We start from the raw sequence: 24254 nt of genomic DNA, 5'->3' as shown, positions 1-24254 counted from the left end.
ATATGACATAGCAGAGAGCGAGAGAGAGAGAGAGAGAGAGAGAGCCATTGACTGTGGAAGCAGAAGTCAACTCACAGGCACTCGGTCGCCATGGGAACCACTGATGCCCCCGACAGGGGGTCACACATGATCAGGTCAGCCCAAAGCCCCCTTATCAACTTGTGCTGTTCACAGATTTCACTTTGTTTCTCAGCCTCACATCCGTGCGATGGGGGGGCCACAATGTTTTTATAGGGAAAAAATGACATTGTCCTCTAAAAGCTGACAAGCCTATGATGTTCTGACTCACATTCTTTGTTGTCTCTCGTGATGAAACGTCTTGTGGTGTGATGTGGCGCTCTGATCTAGGACCAGCTGCTCACTCTAAACATTATCAGAGAAAGCACATGGCAGCTCTTAGACTGGTGGACATGGGTAGCCAGTGAACGCACTGCTGGATGTTGGCGGAAAGAGACCATGCCGTTTCCATTTTCGAGGCTGAGGTATTGAACGGGCTAGAAAAGATCACAGTCACACTACACAAAGTTTTGCTGAGGATAGGGGAAAGAATGAAAGAGAAAGAAAAGTGTCCCCGCCCATGTCTGCAGTGGGAATGAAATAGTGGCATTCATGAAAACTGTGTTCTTTTGGTCTGTGATGTCATATCTTATAAGTCTGTTTAATTTTTTTTTTTATTCTTTTGTGCCACTGAAGTGCTCTTGTTTAATCATTCTGAATGTATTTCTTCTTTAAAAAGTTTAAAGGTGGTGCTCTACAAGTGACTATCAATATGCGTACAGCTAACAAAAAAACTCACAAAGAAAGCCCCCCACATTTAAGGTAAAAACAGACACACCAACTTTAATATTAAAAATAACATGAGTATGGTTAAAATTACAGTGGTACGATATCATATCAGTACCTGTTATACAGCACAGTTCAGCAGTTCACACAGTGTGATGTGTGAAGCATGGAAAATGTTGACAAATGATTCATTTGTCAACGCAAGGCCACTAAGGAGATGTTTTTTCATTTAATGAGATATTTATAATTAATCCAGGTAAATGTCAGTGTTGAAAATGCCCTTTTTTCCCTCAGCAGATTGTGTTCTCAGCACAGGCTCTCGTGTGCGCTCAGGGACTCTGCATCTGACAGCCGCAGCTCCTTTTTCCTACACAGGGCTACAGAGAGCAAGCTCTGAACTTTAATAAGACTAAATGAGCTTCCAAACACAGAGATAAAGAGCAGTTTATCCCTGTTGTGTGGAAATCAGATGGTCTAAATGCATTCGTCACTGTATACAAGACAGAATATGATGAAGACAAAATCCAGGATGGATTAGTTAAATATATTGATAGAGTATGATTGATTCATAAGTATAATTAGGACTATTGCACACTACAAAGTCCTCAAGTCTTTTCTTCTGTCTATTTGAAAAATCCAACCAATCAAGCACGTTTTGTAAAAGAAATAAGAATTACATAACTCTTATACATCGGGTGTATATAATAATAATAACAATAATTTATTTATTATAGTATTACTGTTGTTGTTGTTGTTGTTGTTTTTATAGCAATATGTTTTATATATTACATATTTGATTGGATTACTTATTATTGTTTGAATGATTAGGTGACTAGTCAGAAATTCACAACATTAATAGAAAGAAATATTTCCAACATATATTTTGTCACTATTAAAAATTTCTTTATACAGGAACTTATATAGCTGTCTTTAATATTTTATGAAGGGGTCCCAAGGGGGATCATAATATTTAGGTCTGTGACATTAGAAAGTTTGAAAACCTCTGTGAGCATTAATTTAGTATTGATACCTTGGTCTAAATCTTCTAAAGCCAAAATTCTGGTATTGATTCAATCCTATTCCAGTGTGAATACAAGTGTAGCCAGACTTTTGGCCCGGGCATGAAGTCTAGTCCTAACTGCAGCTTTGTCTGACCAAGAACTGCTTAATTAATAAGCAACAGATCATTTGTTAAGGCAAGTTTATCTGAAATTAATTATACCACTGGCAATTTTTGTATTCAATAGGCAAGAGGCGGTGAACAGACTGCGGATGATGCGTGTCTGTGCCATCTGAAGCTAGTGTAAACCCAACTTTCACACTATATTTGTTTAAATTATTTTGCATTGTAAATATAATTCAGGATAAGCAAATCTTACCAGAATTTCACTGGATTGCCTTTCATGGCCTTATCTGGTCACGAGATGCTGATCTTCTCTCTTTTTTTCATTATTGCATTCTATCTGTGAGGCTGTAGATTTATTGATCATCCATGCAGGAACAGACATAGAACGTGTCAAATGAATGATTCTAAAGAAATAGGACAGAAGTGATTCACATCAAATGCATCCTAACAGATGTTCCATAGAATGTGAATTAAAGTAACTGATTCATTACAAGTGTCATTCAAACTACTCAGAACACTGTCATTCACAGGAGGTAAGCTGCATCCATGGCAACAAACTCCGAAATCTGTGTTCGGTCCTTTCATTCTACTCGGAGAGACGCGGTGTCCCTGTAGCACACCAGTGTCTCTTTTGTACATCTGGATAAACAAATTACTCCAAGCCAATTAGTACAAGCTGTTAACACTAGTGTTTCAAGGTCCCTTCACATTAAGTGTATTGCAGTTAAAAATTATTTTAATAAATGCTATAAATGCAACATCAGTAGCTGAAATAGAAATTAATAGATTTTTTTTTTTGTCTGTACTTTTAACAGACAAAAATAAACTATCAGAGCATAATAATTATTTGGGAAAAGGCTGGGTGGGGTGCAGGAACCTGAACAATTCTCCCTAACGGCTTTAAGCATGAATGCAGATGGTCTGTGGTTTAAGAATGATGCTCTTGTGACTTTTGGTTTAAAAGATGTAATTACAACTACGGGTGTATAAATGATTATGAACTGGAGGGGGGAATATGTCTCCTCATATTTAGAGAAATCTAGAGTACGTATGTTTGTCCATAGCAATTGTACTGCAAATTAGCCTTACTATGGAATAAAACTGAGGCTGTGAAGGACAGAAGTACTGTGTGTACGTGGATTGTGTGGTTTAACAACACGTCGAATATTCAACTGTCCAAAGGACAGTAGACCAAAAAAAAAGTTATGACAGTTGTGAGTTCAAAAAAGTGATTTGATCTAGGACCCTTAGACAGTGTTTTCCATTGTCAAGACTGTTAATCTACCCCTCACAGCCTCATTTTCATCTGTGTTAACTTTAATACAGCATCTAACCTTTAAAGGCTCTTTGTCATTAATTATATTTTACTCCAGTGTTCAGTCACATGATCCTTCAGAATACATTTTAATATACTGATTCGATGCTCAAAAAACATTTCTTATTATCAGTGTTTAAAACTTGTGCTGTTTAACATTTTTGCTGGAAACTGATCAATTATTCAGGATGCTTTGCTCAGTATAAAGTAAAAGATTACAGTAGTAGAAATCTTTTATAACATAAAATATGCGTTTGCTCATTAAGGAAGTATTAAATTGTTTAAAAGTGGCTTTAAATCAATATACTATTATATATATTACTATTACATATATATACACCTTTTTTGACATATCTGATGTTTATGTCAAACTCGTAGTTAATATAAGCTATTATTTGACTTCAGAAGAGCTTGAATATAATGGTAATATAAAATCATTAGTTCTTATGCAGGCTAGACGCCATATAGAATTTAACATGGATGAAAGCAATGCTTTGAAGGATGGACTTACAGTCTTTACAATGTCACACACTGTATAAATATCCTAGATCCTGTTCATGTCATTTAAAACTGTTTAAAATAAGTTTTTGTCTACTTTCAGAAAGACTGAAATCAGATTACAATCATAATGCTGTTAAATAGTAGTACAATTTAAAGAACACACTGTACTGTACTTGTATCCCTCACAGCCTCAATTTTATTTCTTTCTAAATTATATGGAGTATATTTCTTTAAGAGGTTCAGCATATTCAAACTTGTAATGTGGTTGAGTAGCCTACAAGACATGCGAGAACCAGTGACATCAGTGATGTCAACCTGGTTCATCTTGTTATAAAATCATGTAAAAAGCATCATTTTCAAGACTATCCAAACTCACATGCCATTATATTCATGATCTTCATAGTTGCAATGCCTAATAAGCAGTAGTTCATAGCTCTGAACAGTACGGGCTGTGAGAATTCATTACAAGGAAAACATTTTGTGGTAAACAACCTCTTACACTTTAGAGCACATTCCATTTTCATCAAGTCTCATATCGTATTTTGAAAACTAAGACATTATGTTCATACTCAATTCTACCTGTTCCTGTCCCCACTGAAGCAGAAGAGTGAATATTGCAGTATACCCCTTCTTTCTTGCTCTTTCTGAGCTGCATATGTGTTATGTAGTGCGTTTGGTTGAGTGAGATAAGGCACAAATCACATTAACACCTGCATTCAAGACACACACACTGATACACGCGCGCGCACGGAGATGGATGATGGGGGAGATTGGATTTATGGGCCAGTGAGCAGGAAGCAGAATGCAAGAGTGTGACTGCAGTTCTGTCACAGCAGGTCATTTGGGTACTAATGAGAGTGTGTGTGTGTGTGTGTGTGCCTTGCATAAACCCCTATATAGACTGTTTCAACGGCAACAACATAAACAAACGTTACTGCGCATGCGCGCTTTTGTGGACCTAACTTAACTTCCGGTAGACTTCCAAATAGAATCAATAACAACAGCCAAGTCCCTCTAGAGTGGATATTTTTTGATAACAAACAAAATATGTTTGCCGCGTGGATTAGGCGGACTTAATGAAAATGCAAATTCATTCTTTGCCAGCAGGAGATGTTTTAAAGCATAGACATAAAGCGCGAGAAATAGAGGTTTCCCCAGTAACAGTTGTAAACAAAGCAGAGCTACGCTCACACGCTGCTTTATCAGGCATATAACATGCAAGTCTTCCTTCAGAAATACAGCGATATAAAAACACCTGTGCCTCGTTTTGATATTTAAACATATAAATGTAAGGAATTATTATTAATAAACGTGCAGTATGTAACTTTACTCATGTTTATTCAACGAAGCCTTTTTGAAAATAGATCAGTTTTAAAATTGTGGCGAGTCTCCAAAAATAAATAAATGTATGGGAAACACATTCCGCAGCACAACCACCTGACCCCAACTTCAGTCTACTCCTCACCTTGACTTTAACTGTGTTTGTAGAAGGCACTGCAGCCAGACCAATATACACAACACAGACCGGAAGTTAACTTAGGTCCAGGCGCGTGCGCCCGATGAAACCGTCTATAGGTGCGATTGAGACCCAAATACCAGCTGCAAATTCAATTTGAATCCCCCCATTTTTATACAAAGTAGACTGAAGAGGCAGCGATAGAGATATAGGCAGGGAGAAATAGAGAGACTGTGTTAAGTGCTGTTGAACCAAAGCGGTTACCTGATGGTAAGTTACAGGTTTCTTGTCTTGTCTGCCTGCGCGCTTAAATAAGATGTCATCATTGCGGTATGGTAGCGGATGTCACCAGAACCAATGAAGTGCTCCGAGTGAGACTAAAGTTGGATACCGGCCAGCAGCTCATCTCTGCTCGTTCAGGTGTTTCTTCGTGCCTTTAAGACAACCGGTTTCTGCATTCACGTTGTCTGAGTGTGTGACAGACACGGTGAGGGCGCGCTGTACACATTAAACAGCCGAGTGGAGAGAATGTTCTGTAGCGCGCCAGGCTGAGAGAAAGTACAACAGCGCACCCATGTGGCTAGAAATGCGGTACTGCAGCCGCTGTCACTCACCAAGTGTAGCGTTCCGGAGTAAATGCAGCGCTCGTTTTGACAGTGACCAAGATTATTCTAGGTTTAATTTTAAATTAAGTATTTTATTTTCAATTCGTCTTCTTAATTTACTTTTCATTCTGTTATTGTTTTGTTTTTCAGTATATTAGGACTGCCAAAATTTATGCACTGACATTTAAAAAAAAAATGTGTCTGGTGTAATATGGTCTCTAGCTTTAGGGGAGAAAAAAATACTTAAACCAGTCTTTATGGTTTGCCGGTCTCGGAGACTGGGTTCAGAGGGGTTTTGGCTTCTTTCAGGTGGTCCTTTGGTCACTGTGAATTACCTTCAGTGTAGAAGAAAAACTTTAATTGCCGTTTTGACATGCCTGGTTGCTTGTTTAGGATTTTTAGACCCATTAAAAGGTTTGTAACGTCAAAGTGACACAATTGTTTTCCACACTAAAAACATAAGATATAAACAAAAATAAGATGTAAACAGATCCTACAATTTATTTTTTTAATAATACTGGACTTGTACATATAAAGATAAGGAAAGATTCAAACGAGTCCAAACAAATAAAAAGTGTAAAATAGCTTAAATGCAACAGTAAAATGGCACGTGAATATATAAAAGAGCTTAAGAAGACTGGATGTGCAAAGCTACAGATCACATGGATTAAGGTGCAGATCACAGAGACCTTAAACATACAATAACAGGCAAAAAGATTTTCATTTATAAAACACAAACAAGACCAGAACAGGCTTTAGAGCCTCTATTTAGCATGCTAAATAAATGTCAATGTTGATATGAACAAGGAACATTTAGATTTTTTTTTTTTTTAATACAAATAAGCTTTAGCAAAACGTGTAGCTGCCAACATGTGTGCAGCCCGTGGGACAAAATCAATACGGTGTGGAGATATTTTAGATGTCCCAAAAAAAGGTTTTTGTTAAAATGTACATGTGTATTTTAAGAAACTTGTGTTGAGTGACAGACATAACAGATAAAAACAGAACGGCCAAACACTGTAGAAGGGCGTCTGATTATTGTAGTGCTTCGTAATGGAGAACAAAGAGCTGCGGATACACAAGTCAGGTACGAGATTTCTTCTCTTTCCTGTCAGACGACACTTCGGCTTTACGCTTTTGAGCCTGTGAAATGATGAAACAAACATGTTTTTAGGAAAATCAGAACGTCAAATAGATAGATAGATTGTAGTTAGCATGTGATGTAACAGTACTGAAGCAAGAGAGAACAGCCAAAATAAAAAGGGAAAAAATGCTCCTCGCTCCAGGCAAAATCTTGCAACTCACCATGCACATGCTCTGATAGATAAACAGATACATAGATAGATAGACAGAGTTGAAATAGTCAGTGGAATATACTATAATTTACTGCGGACAGTAAATCTGAGGGGAATTTTGTTCATTTGCATGTTGCTCTTGTTTAAGTTGTTCAGGCGTGATTCTGAACTAGAGGGAAAGTCTCTGGGGACGTGAAGCACAGAGCACAACAACAGATGGAGCGAAAAGAAAGAAGACAGGACGTATTACTGATTGTCCTTTGGGTGTTCTTCTCTTTTTCTCAGCGCGCTCTTTTTCCTCTATCTCCATGTTCTCTTTCTCAATGAGAGAAATGAGCGTGTTACAGCGCCGCTGCAGCTCCTAGCAAACCAGACAAAACACATGGAGGGAAACTCTTTCATCATCTCAGCACAACAGTTATACATCACATCTCATCTCATCTCATCGACTTTTGTAATTGCTTTCAGGCACCACACAAGCATCTGCACCCACTCGCTTTCACAAACACGCACGCCAATGTGACCTGAAAAAGATCCCAGGATATAATGTGTTTAAAAACAAATTTGCATCCAGGGCTTTTTTGATGCTGATGCGTCTCTTTATGCGAGCTTCTCCTCGCTCTATCTGAGCCATGATCTTCTCAATAGCCTGCAGCTCATTACAGCGTTCCCAAAACACCGCTATTATAATGATAAACAACGTGTGAGGCATGTGTAGTTATTATAGAAGTGAAATATTTTTTGTGAGTTACTTTTCAGACTAGTGTAAGGTAGTTATTTATGCATTTTATGAATGTGTCTGTATAGGATATAATGCGTAAAAAAAAAAATTTGCATTTGAGTCTGACATGCATACACATTTACTCAGCTGTCTAATTGGGAACGTTCCATAGGCTTTTATATTTTATTTTATTGTTTTTACATAAACATTACAGACTAATTTTAAACCATCTTAATGGGTTAGAATTTATTAACTTTAGGACCTTCCCAAAAAGAAGCTTTGTCAGATTCAGTTCACTTCTGGGAACAATGTTGTCCCCAAAGTAAAGCTAGGTAAACCCTGTTCACACACACACACAACCATGAAAATATATCCATATGAGATTTTCCATTAACATCTAATCTGATCTGACTGTAACAGTTACATAAACTTAACATTCATAATAAATTAAGGTGCTTTTTAGACTCTTTAATTCATATTTTTTTTATGTGGGGATGCCTCTAAAAAAGGCTTTGCAATTGACACTTAATATCCCTTTTTTAAAGGTATATATATATATATATATATATATATATATATATATATATATATATATATACCCTAAGGTACAAAAGCTTAAAAGTACACTATACCTAAAGTGTATATATTAGTACCTTTTGAAAAGTTACCACCCAGTGACAGTTTGGTACAGGGTTTTGTTTTTTTTCTGAGAGTGAGGGAGTCTTGGCTCTAACACAAACAAGTGCTCACCATGGCAGTCCGGGACTTGATGAACCAGTCGAATCTGAACTGTGGAGCATTCCGTACACACTGTCGAAGTTCTTCATAGACATATTCTTTATCAAAGCCCATCTTATGCAACATGCAAATCAGAAACCTGTCTTCCTCCTGCAGGGGCAAACACACACACACACACACATAGAAAAGTTTCCATATTTGAAGTTTTTAGTAAACCCACTACACACATCTCTCTCACATGCACCCACCTCTGTATAGTTCTTTCCTTTGTTTGTGCCATACTGGATGCGAAGCTGGTGGAACGGAGCCTTGTACCGCGCTATCTACAAAAACACATGTCATCAAACAAGTAATATTTACTAATTATTCCTGCATCAAAAATTTTATTTTCTCTTAAAGTTTCTTGCTTCGTGTGATAAGGCTATGACTTCATTGTCTAATTTTGAGGCTGCTCATCATAGAAAGCAAGGAATAATAAGGCTACCACACAATCATAATTCAGCAGCCATTAAAGACAAACTGGCTTGTCAACAACATAATTCAATTGCATGGCAAGTTTTTGAAAGGTTGACCTTGACATCCAGGGCTTTTTTGATGCTGATGCGTCTCTGGATGCGAGCTTCTCCTCGCTCTATCTGAGCCATGATCTTCTCAATATCCTGCAGCTCATTACAGCGTTCCCAAAACACCGCTATTATAATGATAAACAACGTGTGAGGCATGTGTAGTTATTATAGAAGTGAAATAATAACTAATAATGGAAAAATAGTTTTTTGTGTGGTTCAGACTTGTGCATTTTATGTGAGTATGAGTGTGTATGATGACAGTAACAATAATATTTTATTCTAATAATATTAAATAAATATAACATTTATAACTTTTTATTGCTGTCATTATCCTTGTTTTTACTTTTTTGTTGTTTTTGTTGGGTCACATGAACCCACAAATCCAGCCAAATTATACAGGGTTCCCTTACACCATTAAATTAAAGCAACCCACCAACTAGCGGATTTTGAAAATATGTAGTTTGCATATCACATGTGTTATTTCTTTATATGTATGGTTGTGTACAGTTGATCTGGTGTGTATTGTACCAGAGTACTCCATGACTTCTTCCGGCGTCTTGCCCTCCACCTCTCTGGCGATGTTGTCAATATCATCACGACCATACTTCTCATTAGCTTTAATAAACTGATTGAAATCACGCTTGTTCCAGTTTGTGAAGCCCTGGTAAAAACAAACGTATTCTTTCATAGCACTGTGCTCTGTACTTGACACATTTATAAGTGTGTGTATATATGAGTGATAGGGAGGGTACTTCTGTGTACTTGTGTGAGTAGTTTCTCTTTTTCCTCTGTCTCTTCAGGTGAGAGGGGTTCTGCCTTGTCTAACTTTGCTTGTTCCTCCTTTTGGACCTGTGCTGAATTTGGGATATCTGGATTACGTGGAACCTACAAAAAACAACCATACACAGGCGCACACAGCTTTATATCAGATGCTTCAACACCAAACACTTGAGAAGATTGCACACAAATATTGAATACAATCAGGATGTACAGAAAGTGCTTACCTTGTATCCGATGGTTTTCCTGTAGTAAAGAATCTCCATCTCCAGCAGCTCAAACAGACGTGGTGGAAAGAACTGAAAGTCCTGGATGTTGGGCTGCTTTGGGGGTCGAGGTGCCTGGATCACATCCACACACACACACACACACACACGCACACTTTTTATGATATCTCCTCATACACTTGTGTGTCAATATTTTCATGCAAACATTTGTGTGGTACTTGATGTGTACTGTATAAGGACAAAACATTGTTATGCTCCTGGCAGATGCATCTTTATCTAGCAGACACTTCACTTTAATCAAAACACTCATTTGGTTTTCAATTTAATTTAATGATATTCATTAAAATTGAGGTTTACTGGCTCCCTGCTGAACGTGTTTTGCTGACAGGGTTATCACTTTATAAACGATCAACTTCCATCACATTTGCTAGAAAGGCAATATTAAAGCTAGTTTACACTGCCCTAGCAAATACCAACAAAACACAATTTTTCCAATGGTTGTTGGTTTTTGACAGTTACTTTTCACAATATTCTTGAATCTAGAATAATATTTATGATTGCTGGGACAATCTGATCGAGAGTAAGTGCTATTTTAGTATTATTTGTATACTATTATAGTATTTGATAATACTTTATACAATTTAAAAATATCAATTCAAATTAATCTATAAAATCCGAACAATTGCCCAACCCTACTGTTTATAATACTCTCCTATCCTAATAAAAAGGGCAAAATTAAATCTTTAAAAAAATTCAAGATGAACTGGAACACTGCATTTAATTCTTTAGCAGCCACTTTTAATCTAATTGATGTTTTTTATGACTTACAGTGCACTATTTGAAACTGTCCCTCAGGAGCAATCTAGAGTTAAGTGTCTCTCTCAAGGGCACAGCAGTGACAGGACAGACAGAAGAAGAACCTCCAGTTCATGAGGTCATTTTCTGAGTCAGCGTTTGAACCTTCAACCTTTGTGTTTCAACTCTATCCATTACATCCCTCCAACACATGATAACACAGCACCCTTCTTCTGAGTTACTTCTACATTTATTTTAACTCACTGGCTCCAGTCCAGCTGCCAGTCTGATGAAAACCGTGATCCGAGTGCATTATTTATTGTGTACTGTAGTAGGGCTGTGTACACTGAACTTGCATTAGAGTATGCAGTCATGAGTTGTGCTGACAAAAAAATCATTTCAGAGTGTCTAAACCATGCACGTGTGTTACCTTTGGGGCTCTTGGTTCGCTGACTCGCAGTGCTTCTCTGAAGTAAGCATCTACAGCATAATTGGCCTTCCTTTCTCTCTTAGGAGGCTCGATCCATTCGATCAAACTTAGCTGCACAACACAAAGAGTTCTTTAACACACACTTACACACACACGCTTTCAGCTACAAACATACACTTTCAGCTTCACATAAACTCTTACAGTCTGTGACATAAAAGTGCAAAGCTTAAAAAGCTGCCAAAGGCACACCAATAGACTCAGATGCACCTCAGAGCTTTTTTATACACAAGTATGAATCGATTCCCAACCGGTAAACCTCCACACTAACTTTTTGTTTCTCTCTGTAATCCTCTCCCTCAAAGTTGTAAAGGCTGGTCTCGGTGCAACCTGTGTCCATGCTGAAGTTCCTCAGTGAGCTCTCACCGAGGTTCTTCAAGCGTTCGTTCATCTCCGCCGTCTGAGTGGGAAAACAGGGTTATATAGAAGCAACTGGAGTGTAAGAATATGATTGTGAAGGAAATCTGATGGGTTTTTATTCATACATATTTGAATATGAATGTTTTCGGAATTTGAATCTGATGCTCTTATGAAGTTTACCAGTAAAATAAAACCAACTTTGTAGTTTTCAGTCTAGTCTGTGTTTGTGTCCACTCACCTTCTTGGCGCCTCTTTCCAGAATGGTGTTAATGTCTTCATCTGTTAGTTCACTGTCTTTAGAGGCGAACACGTGTGTTGCTCCATGTCGAATCATTTGTAGCATATCGTCCTTCCCAAGTTTATTCTGCTGGTCAATCAGCCGTCCTGTAAGAGGACAAATAACAGCACATAATAGGTCATAGGACTGACACAAAGGCTACTTTCTTTTTTATATATACATTTTTCACAGTTCAGTTTGTGTCATAAATTGGTTAGGTAACCACATACACTACTAACCAGTTTTATTACACTAAACTATTCCAACTAAAAACTTTTAAAAAGTAGTGTCTTTTGAACAGTAGTGTTTCAACATCACACACCAAACCCATGCATCCACTGGGAAATCTATTAGCATCTACAATTTGCAAACCATCTTTAGGATTTTGTTTACTTAAGTAATGCAAATTACTTATAATTACACATTTGCAATACAAAGTCTGAGTTCTTTTTGTTCAATTAACTGTTAAATCAATTTCCTCTCTGTCAGTACAGCCTTTCAGAGAGAGAATTACTGTAATTACTTCTGGAAAATAGACACCTTAAAATTCATACAGTTTAAATATTTATATTTTTAGAAGTATCATTATACATGAGAATTGAACCGTGAGGAATCTTTTTTTTTCTCTGCAGGGACTTTTTTACTCCTAGTGTTTTCCTACCCTGCTGAATCACTATAGAGTCCAGACGTAGTTTCATCTCCGCTCTCTCCACAATTCTCTCCTCCACTGTGTTGTCTGTGATCAACCTGAACACTTTTACTGGTTTCCTCTGTCCAATACGGTGAGCACGGTCCTAAAAAACAGTACACGGCACAACAACCATTTAAGACAACAATCATAAAGAAAGCTGGCATCTCTCTGAGGCTCACAATGATAAAGATTAGTCAGCTTGGTTTTGTAGTTTTGTGTGTGTGCAGTGTTTTTCACCATGGCCTGCAGGTCCACCTGTGGGTTCCAGTCTGAGTCGTAGAGAATCACCACGTCAGCTGTAGCCAAATTAATCCCCAGCCCACCTGCCCGTGTGCTCAGCATGAAGATAAATTTACTGCTGTTTGGGGCATTAAAAGCATCTATGGCTTGCTAATGCACAACAACAGAGATTAGAAAAGACATGAGAAGAGAGAGACAAATTATGGAACACACAACACTATTTAAACACTCATACACTTATTTATCTAACACACACACACACTTAGTCTACACTTCAAATCTGCATGTAATATACCTGTACATATAAAACTGTCTATTGTAATATACCTGCACATACAATTGTCAATTTGTATATTGTTATTCCATATTTACTTGTTCTATTCTTTTCTTTCCTTTTATTTAATCTGTGTTTTTGTTCTGTCGCTGTCATTCTGTTGCACTGCGGAGCTTCTGTCATGAAAACAAATTCCTCGTATGTGTAAACATACCTGCCAATAAAGTTAATTCTGATTCTGATTATGAAATTATTTATTTGAACTACTTATCTAATTATAATTCATATGGTTTACTTATCATTAGTACTCAATCAGTGTGGTCAGTGGCCAATTTACATATAAATAATGCAATTTGTGTATAAAACTAATTTTTACATATACAACAAATTTACCTAGACGTTATGAACAATATTTACTTAAAATTCACTAAAACATTAAAAACAGACAAACTGGTTGTTAGATTTGAAATGGATATAAAAAGAAACTAACACTTTTAATTTGCTTGGATATTATTTGCTAATAAGCCTATGAGGGTGTCTAACATGTAACCAGAGTTTGCATTCACCCCACATTCACCGGTTTCCATGACTACCAGCTTGGATAATCAGTGTCTTTATATAAACTCTGCTGAGATTCCACATGAAGTATCTGTAGGTTTCTCATAATTTTATAAAGCCTGTTCAATCATTTCTTTATACCGCCTGCTATTTAGAGACAGGAATCGTGATGTATCGACTGAGGTTCTGGTTTCTCTTACCAGACCATAAACAATACCTTTAGTTCTAAAAAGAAATATTTTGGTAGATGAAACCCAAATCCTTTGCAGCATGATATCAAATAAATGTAAAGCTATTTTATAATAAAAATAAAAAAATCACAGAAGGAATAGAGACAATACTCTACTACAAAGACAAACTATATATTAAATAACAATTCTAAACAATCTACAGAATGGCCCCAACTTTTTTTCAGCTTTAAAAAGAGAGTATTTACAGTTCATTTTAAACCATGTATATAAGGGAAAACTCTCTATGTGTAGTTTATATATAGTCTTTTAGAACAATATACTAATATTCTTTATTAATTCATTAATTTGTGTTGTTGTTGTTTTGCTACTGACAAAACTCATAATGTGTCTCTTTAACTAAAAATTGTAATTTAAAGAACCAGCCAATAATCACTGATTCACTATTCATAACTGACTCAAAAGAGTCATTTGTTCATAAATCGTTTGTACTACACATGTTCAAGACAATAAATAAAACTGGCTCATTTGTTGCGTAACATGCATGTGTCTGCATGAAACTATGTATGCATTTTAATATATGTATGTATGTGCATGGCAAGTGTATGTATACCTCTCTGGCCTCGTGAGGTGTATTGCCATCCAATCTGCAGTACTCAAACCCTCTCCACATGCAGTAATCTTCCAGAATATCCAACACACGTGTCATCTGGCTAAATATTAACACTCTGGATCCTGCACACACATATATCCAGGGATGCATGCACGAAAAACATGAAAAAATTAATCTGCATTCCTACTAAAATCATAACAAATTTTTATCAACTAAAAGCTAACAAACACACATACACTGCCTACCTTGCTCTTGCACTTTAGGCAGAAGTTTATCAAGCACAACCATCTTGCCGCTGTTGGTGACTAAGTGTGTGTCTGTAGTGTATGGGGGTCCAGGCTCAGCCCCGTCAAACAGGTACGGATGGTTGCAGCATTTCCGCAGCTGCATCAGAATATTCAAAAGCCGCATCTTATCCATCTTTCCAGCAGAATTCAGGATGTCAATATCCTTCATCAGGATACGTGTGTACCTAGTTAAACCAAGTAAAAAAACACTGTGTGTGATTTATTCTTTTATTCCAACGTAACTGCTAATTGTGTTTTTTTTTTCAGCATTTACATCTTTGTGTGGTCAGAAACAGTCCCTGTCTGCCACTGAGTGTTGCTTCAGTGATATGATTACAATGCATCTAGTAAATTTAAACTTGACTTTTAATGTCTCATCCCTTTAATTATTGTTTGTTTGTTTTTTTAGGAAATTGTGTGTGTGTGTGTGTGATCTTACCATTCTCTCTGCATTTTACTGAGCCCCAGGTAAATCTTCACCTCTTTCTTGGGAGGAAGACTCTTCTCAACCTCCGCTTTAATACGACGCAACAAGAATGGACGAAGAACCTGAAAACAACCAATCAATAGCCTGAGTGTCCCAATCATCATATTCAACATCAAAACTACTTCAATGCTGAACAATACTAAAAATCCCCTCCAAACAGAGAGTTAAACTCACTGCATGAAGTCTTTCAACCAGCTTCTGGTCACCCAGGCAGTTATTTGTGTCAAACCATGAATCAAAATCCTGAAATTTTAGAAACACACACGTTTTCATGGTAGTAACATTCACTTGACTTCTACTGTCTTTATACTGAGCTAATTAGATATTTTTATCCTGTACCTCAAAACCTAAATTTTACAGAAGCATTTTTTGCACTTTTATATTTATATTGAGAAACTATTTTGTAAGTTTATTAATCTATTTTTCTCTAGGGAACTGTTGAGTTACAATCAAAACCGTGCCTCTTAGACTATAATCTATCTAATATACACTAACCTAAAATAAAAGTTTTCTCATTTAATACAGTTTGAAATGTCATTTCTCCAGTCTTCAGTGTCACATGATCCATCAGAAATTTAAACAGAATTTAATGAAAATTCAACTAAAACCAATCTGAAGTCTCTTTGCTCATTTAATGATAAACTTTGTTTTATAATCTAAGGTGAAGACTTCTTTAAACACACAACACATTTGCACACAAACTTTCAACACAACTGTGACAGATACAGCAACATAACGTGTGGGTGGAGATAAAACAGCCTGCAATATTTAAAAAAGTATGACTCACACTGGCAGAGTTGAACACATCAGGCAGCAGAAAGTTCAAAAGAGACCAGAGCTCATGTAGATTATTCTGCAGTGGGGTACCAGTCAACAACAGACGATTGGTCGTCTTAAACTCACGCACAATCTCTGACAACTGTGAGCCAGAGATAAAAGAGAAAGAGATGTCAAGAAGGAAAAACATTGCTCTGAAGTATTTTCCTCTGTATAAGATCACTAAATCACCTCAAAAGTGTTATGAGACATACTGCTCTGCTTTTTAGCTACTCTTGTATTAATTGGTTCTCATCAGATGTTCGTCTGGGTTCAAATACCTTTGATTTCTCGTTTTTGATGCGATGGGCTTCATCGATAACCAGATAGCGCCAATTAAACTTCTTAAAGACAGATTTCTCCCGAATCACCATCTCGTATGATGTCACACACACATCCCATTCACCGGGCATCATCACATCACGTATGAACGCTGCCTAAAACATGCACATACTAATTAGAACTGATTAATTATTACACAAGCATTTTGAAGGACCTGCTGGTAGGATGAAAGTGGGTAGAACGGAAAAAGAACAAAGTAAAGCTTGAGAAAAACAGAAGGACTTGAGCAGCCTTACTCTTTCATCTTTATTCCCGATGAGACAGACGGCCTTCAGGGTGGGCACCCAGCGTTTGAATTCATTCATCCAGTTATGCAGGGTAGATTTGGGCACTAGGACCATGTGGGGGCCGGGAATGTTCCTATAGTGCTTAAGGTAGCCTAGCAACGCGATTGTCTGCAGAGTCTTACCCAGACCCTGAACCAATCAGAACACAGAAATGTAGTGAGTCACAGTCTATGACATCAACAAGACCCAGAAAAATCAGTGTTTTCATTGTCATGAATCTGTGTGGTTCCACTATGACGCATATTCAGACTATTTCTGAAAATGTGGGCGTTCAGCTAAGGATTAAATCATATTGTTGCTTTTAAGCAGACCTGCCACTATGAACATTCTGTATTTCAGTGTGTTGAGCTTTATTTTAAAACATTAGAGAGAGATTGGGGTTTTACCATCTCATCAGCCAGGATGCCATTGATGCCATTCTCGTACAGAGAAATCATCCAGTTCAGGCCTCGGATTTGATAATCTCTCAAAGCTCCATTCTTAACATCTGTCAATGAATCAAAAATTAATAATCAATGACCATTAAATCTGTTCACAAGTGAATAAGCTATAATAAATCATCATCTACTGGAAGAGGTGCTTAAATGTTACACATCACATGACAGGCGTCTGTTGTTCTGGACAGCTTGTTATCACAGTTTGTGTGAATTTGTTTTCACTTTGTCTGTTATTAAAGGTGCAGTGTGTCATTTTAAAACTAAAAAATAACTGTTGTTTCCAAACAATCAGAAGCACAAAGAGACTATAAAGTACGAAAACAGGCCATACAATTCCAAAGAAAATCAGACAGAAAATAATAATGAAACATGGCCTCTGTGGGATTCTTTGTGATTGGAAACAATCTTTATTTTTGCAATTCCATTTGGGGTTGTTAGTGTTGCAGAAATTTCACACTTCACCTTTAAAGCAGTGGTTCCCAACCTTTTTGATTCCAAACCCCATCACTGTTTGCAACAAGGATTAAGGATAAGGATTTTAAAAAATACATATATATATATTATTCACAATTTCTACCTGATAAAATATTTGGAAGCTTGGCATAAGTAAAAAAATAATAATAATTATAAAATCTGACCATAAAGTTAATTAATTGACATTTTTATTATTATTTTTTTTAGATCATATTAATGTCTACCTCATATAATAGGCTTTTCAAAGAAAGTGCATAGTTCTTCTAATGCCGCGTTTCCACCGAAATTACCCGGAACATTTGTACCAGGAACTTTTTTTTCCCAGGAACTTTTTTCCCCCCAGACCTGTTGCTTTCTGCGTTTCCACCACAGTGTAAAGTACCGGGAAGATTAGGCAAATAGACTAGTGACGTATTTCTGTGCGCATTTCTCAATACAAAGTACGTTGATTTTGGACGTGCATCCTCGGTAGTTCAGACTTTGTGAATTCGTCTCTGGAGTGTGATGTCCGCGACAACATCTAATCTGCAAAAAGCAACGTACTTGATAACTTCAGTCAGCTGACCATGGCTACTGCAATTTTCCTCTCTGTACGTATATTTACAATAAAACGAAATGGGATATCAAATACCACTGCCTCCTTTTGTTTTCATTCAAACATAATAACAGCTGCAGAAATGTACTTAGTTCAGGGAAATGTGTATATACAGTCATTACAATGAAACTAAATATTATATAAATTTGCCTTTTTTATTTTCATTTTAACATATAGATAAATTGATACAGACCAAAGATAACCTGTTAGATTTACCCAAAACTAATTATATTTTATGTTTAACCACTAAAGAGACATCAGAGCCAGCGGCACATATCAGAAGGTCTAGCCGAGGTGAGGCTGCTTCTCGGCGGATAGATGATCACTGAGCTCCCGCTGATCGCGTGGAGCTCACCGTCTCTGAGATCGGCGGAACACATTTTTAAATAGGCGCTGTCTTTATAAATAAAACACAGATTTGAGTTTTAAACAACTACATTCTCGCCTGAAATACTTTTAAAATTACATTTCATGATATCACAATAACAGTAATATTTTGAAAATTATCCAAATAAATGGTGGTTGAACCCAACCAATGCTGCATGAACTCAACAAATCAGGATGTTTAGCGCCCAAGTCCCGCCCCCGAAAGTTCCGGATCTTTGAAAAAGTACTACCTCTCCAGCAGGGACTTTCTGAGGGGCATTTTTTTACCCGGAACTTTATTTAGCTCCTGCGGTGGAAACACACCGAGTACCAGGCCAAAGTCCCTAGTTCCTGCGTAAAGTTCCTGCTGTGGAAACACGGCATAAGAAAAAAAAAGTTGTTGAGTGCTTCAATTAAAATAAATTATTTTTATTTATTTTTTAGGTGTCCTAGCTTATTTTAATGCTTGTTTTGTTTAATTTGAAATAATTTTAAGTCATCTTGAGACTCCTTGGAATTTTGCTGAGGCTAATTGAGAACCACTGCTGTAAAGAAATTTACTTACTCTCAAGCGGTTGCAAACCTGTATGCTGTTATTTTTCTGTGGAATACAATTTTTTAAAATTGTTTAAAAGAACCTTTATCAAAAAAAAACCTCATTTAGTGACTACGAACTGTCAAGATCCAGAAAGAAAAAAAAACAAACAAAAAAAACAATGAAATTACCATAAACGTAGCCCATATGACTACATTCAGAGACTTCTGAAGTCATATGATAGCTTTGTGTTGTCCAAAATGATGTCAATATTCACCTTTTTTTGGATGTCAGTAACATCAATAGGCAATTATTCTAAATAAATGTAACTAAATGTCACGTCAAATAAATTTCACCATATTAAAAGTTCTATATTAAGATTCTTCGAAATAGTCTTTTTGAGTTTCATGGAAAAAAATTGCAGCATATGGGTTTTAAATGACATGGGGATGATTAAAAAATACAGTTATTTTTTTTAAATAACCAATATATTAATGTACCAATTATTATTTGTATTTAAAACAGTGTGAGACTCACTGATAAACAGAAACAGACTGACTGTTCATAAAAACATTGATTCATACATGAGGGTGACTCCTCAAACCGAACAAGAACATTAGCTGCCTTCCTGCTCTCGGATAAGAGTTCCTCATCCTCTTCCTGCTCTGTTCGACGATGCCGGTTACTGGAAGGCATAAAGATGGGCCAGAAATAAATCAAACCAAATCACACATGTCTGACCAACAGCTTTGGGAATAATCGCTAAGCTCATGCATCTGAATGTGTGAGCATGCATGTCTGTGTATGTGTGTCTGACTCACTCTCCGACAGACAGCAGGTTCTGTTTCTCATCCTGTTTGATTCGGGGTCTCCCCACCTTCACCTTCAAAGGTGAGGTGGGGGATTTTTGACTGGCAGGCTGAATGAAATGAGCAAACAGCTCAGTCTGCTTCAGCAGGAACTCAAACCTGTTTGCACGGTCTGTTTTCTAGAGGCAAGGGAGAGACAAAGATTTTGAGTAAATTATGATTATAAATTATTGCTTCAAGTTCTATAAAAACTATTTTAACTTCACAATGTTTTGTTTAAAAAATTTTCACATTTATTGTATTTTAAAATCGATTGTTTGATTTTAAATGTTTTGTATTTTATGAATTAAAAATGATTTCAAATTCTGCTAAATGTGACCTAAACTGTGCCTGAAACCTAACAAATGCTGAATTCACAAGCAGTATATGAATGTAGGAAGGCAGTGTTATCTGTATTATCTGGTAAATTCCTCAATTTAGTTGGTTTCACCTCCATCTCTGGTTGGTTTTGAGGGCCGGTAGTACAAACCCATAGACTGTATAAAAACATGTACGTAGTGTCCGTGACGTCACCCGTAGTCTCCTGAAGTGTGTTTTTGAAGCCTAAAGTGTTTGTAGAGCGGGCCGTCGCCATCTTGGCAGCGCGTCACCGCGCGACTCTGCCGGACAATCAAATAAAGGGGCAAAAAAGCGGGAGCTAGTTGCTGAAGCCACACCCACCTAGCACAACGGCAGTCAGCAGCGGCAATCCACCTGTCACTCAAGTGGCTACGCCCTTAATTATGCAGATCTTTAAGTCTTAATATAATTTAAACGGATGAGTTATAAAAAATTTCACCCCCTTCACAGTTGTCATGAAGGGCAAAATTAGCTATTTAGACCAAAATCATTTTTTGAACCAGGCTGTAAACATGTTTTTTCCTGCTGTAAAGTTGGGCATTTTAACATGGGGAGTCTATGGAACTGACGGCCTTTTGCAGCCAGCCTCAAGCGGCCAGTCGATGAATTGCAGTTTTAGTCACTTCCTTATTGGCCTCACGAGAGAGAGCCGGAGGTTGGCGCTCGTACAAACCTCATTCTTGCCTGTGGTTAACACTGAATAACACCTCAATGTATTTAAAAACCTGTTGGCACTACATGAAACATTAAAAGTGTAATGAAAACTCACTCTTTTTTCCTCATACTCAGGGTCAGCCAAGCTCTCCTTCACAGCTGCTTTAGGAGGAGGATCCAGGAGAAATGGTGGGTCTTCCTAGAAACACAAATTAACGACATACATTAGATACCAATACATGCAGACAATACACACACACATATATATATATAAACAGTATATAGTAACTATTCAATGCCAGGTGCTGTAACAGATACATGTGCTGTTTAATGCATTAGACTTTCATATAACTTTCATCAGGCAAATATTTCCACTTTGTCCTCATCTTGACAGCCAGCTAGCCAACTTCACAGACTTCTCTGAATAGGCGCCAGTGCATAAACAGATGAAACAGATGGATTTCTTTAGAAAAAGATCATATTTTTTTCTGAAGAATTTATTATTGGACATTAAATTTAGCTCAAAAAAATGTATTTGATATAAATGTATTAAAACAGTGGCAGTCCATCCATTTCATTCAGTTTACACAAATGCATAAAATCTGATCTCCACTCACATATATATATATATAACCAATCATGATAAGGTAACAATTTAGACCCATCAGCTTTCAGTATCACATTTGTGTGTCACCAAACCCGTTTGTATGAAGACAACGGATGAAGAAGAGCTTTTATGGATGAAAAGCAAATTATTGAAAGATCTGAAAACAAGTGAGACTGAACAAAAGGTTAATATTTAAAAAAAAATCATAATGAAGTAGTGTATAAATATTTAAATAAGGGTCACTGTACATGGTGCTGCGACATTTGTCCTGGTATTGTGTTGGTAATATAATAGATAAAGAGTCATTACTTATCAAGACTATTCGAAAAATATCAAGAGAATATCATTTATGTACGGAAGCATTGTTAATAATAAATATATGAATTTCAAACATAATTTATTGGCTCGGTCAATATTAATGTACATATCAGCCTCTCGTGGGGTACCACCAAGATATAACAATAACATGTTATTACGTACATGAGAAATAAATGTGTGATCTCTTATAGTTTAGTTGTACATTAGAGTTTTGTTAAATTTAGCAATTCTGCTCTACAGCTGTATGTAAACAGGTGTTTTTGTTTTATAATATAATAGTCACAAATTCAAACCTTTCACATATACATACATTTACTACATTTATTTTTATAACCTGCACTTTGCAGGCTGTCTAGAGGACAACACTGATGTCAGAATATGAAACCATGTTTGTTTGTTTTTTCCAAAAATACAGACAAAAATTGGCTATTTTTATCCAGTTAAACAAAGCTACAGTCTTACTTCACCTGTAAGTTCAGCGTAAAGCTGTGCGGTTTCTTCATTAGGGCAACGCACCACCAAAGAGTGAAAGGGAGGGATTTTTTGTCTATCACATTAAAGCAGTGTTACGCTAGCTGTCCCTGTTCTAAACTGTTTGTTTTGACTCTGTCTGGATACAGTCCAATCAGCGTCTAGTCACGTTCTGGGGAGCATATGAAGTATTTCAACTTGAATTTGATAAAACAATTAGCTATCCTTATTTAAAATGTTGCAAGTCTTAATCTGTTTTCCTTTTGTTATACTGGGATAAATCACAATGAAATGTATGCTAAAATTGTTGGACATGGTGCCCTGCCTAGACAGTTTTACACTGGAGTAGAGTCACAGTTAAAGCAAACAACCGTTACTACAGGTTGTAATGTTAACCATTATTGTTTCTACTGTACATTCAAAATAAATCACTATGAGAATTCCTATATTATTATTATTACGCTATTAGTGGCATATATACGTTATCAAAATTTTATTCTAATAACAATAACTGTACGTTATGATTTTTAGGCAGAAGCTATGGCTAGCATTTGGGGGATGTGTTACAAGTCTTACATCACAATCACAATAGTATAACAATAAATAACAATACAAATTGATTTCACGCTATTTCTGTAAACTCAGCAATATGAACAACAGTAAAGTGTTACCAGTCATGTAATATAATGTTTAAATCGCTTATTAAAACGACTTTTTGACAACTAAAAGTTGCACCCCGGCCTTATAGTGCCAAAAGATAAATCCTCTCACTGACCCAGGCTTATAAAGCCAGAATAACATCAGAGTCATTTCAGCTCAGAGTAACAGTGAGTATGTGAGTTTTTGTTTACGCATGTCTGCATGTAGTTGTTAATGTTGATTAGACAGATTTGCACGCGTTCCATCGCATGAACAGTGGCGCAACTCTGCTCCGACCGCAGACGGAACACATGCAAATCTGTCAAAGCCACGAAAACATGCTCTGAAGCACCGAATAATACACATCTAAAGCTCTGCAGATGTGAATTGAACTCAGCCTTCCCGCCATGTTCCGTTCCCCCCAAACGCAGATGAACTGGAAACTTCTGCATTCTGCTTCTCATGTCCGTCTGCAAACACATTCTGTACTTCACTCTTTCGCTTTACCTCTTCTGCCTCCCCGTGCACCTCCCGAGAAGTAGACGGTAGCTCTTCGTCCGACATGTTGGTTAATGTGCGAAGGTTTTCATGAGTTACTGGTGACTAGACAGTAAGTTATAAAGCATAATTTTGGCGTATGCGTCATGACAGGACCATACAGACACGGCGCGCGCACACGCCCCTTTCAGTCTTCATACCAAATCTCGCGAGAACAGAGTGTCCCGTAGTCACTTTCAGAGCTGTTCTCTAGATCTCGCGATATTATCAAAAGCTTAAAAATGGGAAACAGTCAAACATCAAACACTGAGACAAAAAAAAACCACTGAGACACAGTACAGAGAGATCAAATGTATCTTTATGGGGTTTTTTTTATGTGTCAGCTTAAACTAAATGCCCTGATATTGTAAGGTGACCAGATTATAATTAATATTATCTGTTATTAAAAACGGGATAATACATTGTGTGTTTTAATTGTCTGTGGGTTACATAAACTATTATGATTAATGATTATTATGATGTCGGGTCAAATGACCCTAACTGGTTTGAATACAGTTCTCTGAAAACAAATGAGAACAGAATAAATAAATTAAAACTTTATTTAACAAACATTTTTGAATTTCTAATTGAATTTAATAGT

General features: G+C 36.8%; 1 protein-coding gene and 1 long non-coding RNA gene across 2 annotated transcripts; both read right to left on the bottom strand.

The window, feature by feature from the left end:
• Positions 1-813: 813 nt before the first annotated feature.
• On the bottom strand, positions 814-2354 carry LOC132131192 (uncharacterized). Its single transcript, XR_009428854.1, has 2 exons — positions 2163-2354; positions 814-1160 (listed from the first exon to the last, which is right to left on the bottom strand). It is a non-coding gene; the product is annotated as an uncharacterized LOC132131192 (long non-coding RNA).
• Positions 2355-6262: 3908 nt separating this feature from the next.
• Positions 6263-23799, bottom strand: LOC132139876 (SWI/SNF-related matrix-associated actin-dependent regulator of chromatin subfamily A member 5-like). Its single transcript, XM_059548544.1, has 25 exons — positions 23624-23799; positions 21197-21280; positions 20041-20207; positions 19804-19904; positions 17199-17299; positions 16762-16941; positions 16465-16620; positions 16155-16286; positions 15542-15610; positions 15320-15429; positions 14839-15065; positions 14594-14715; positions 12958-13110; positions 12691-12823; positions 11991-12136; positions 11664-11792; positions 11336-11446; positions 10111-10224; positions 9869-9991; positions 9635-9767; positions 9113-9231; positions 8789-8863; positions 8553-8690; positions 7332-7442; positions 6263-6929 (listed from the first exon to the last, which is right to left on the bottom strand). Exons 1-25 carry the CDS (start codon positions 23678-23680, stop codon positions 6870-6872), a joined length of 3051 nt encoding a protein of 1016 aa, XP_059404527.1. The 5' UTR covers positions 23681-23799; the 3' UTR covers positions 6263-6869.
• Positions 23800-24254: the final 455 nt, after the last annotated feature.

Source organism: Carassius carassius, chromosome 4, assembly GCF_963082965.1.
Source record: "Carassius carassius chromosome 4, fCarCar2.1, whole genome shotgun sequence".
Classification (NCBI taxonomy): Eukaryota; Metazoa; Chordata; class Actinopteri; order Cypriniformes; family Cyprinidae; genus Carassius; species Carassius carassius.
Note: the sequence above shows the minus strand (reverse complement) of the source record. Positions and strands in the feature narration are given on the sequence as shown.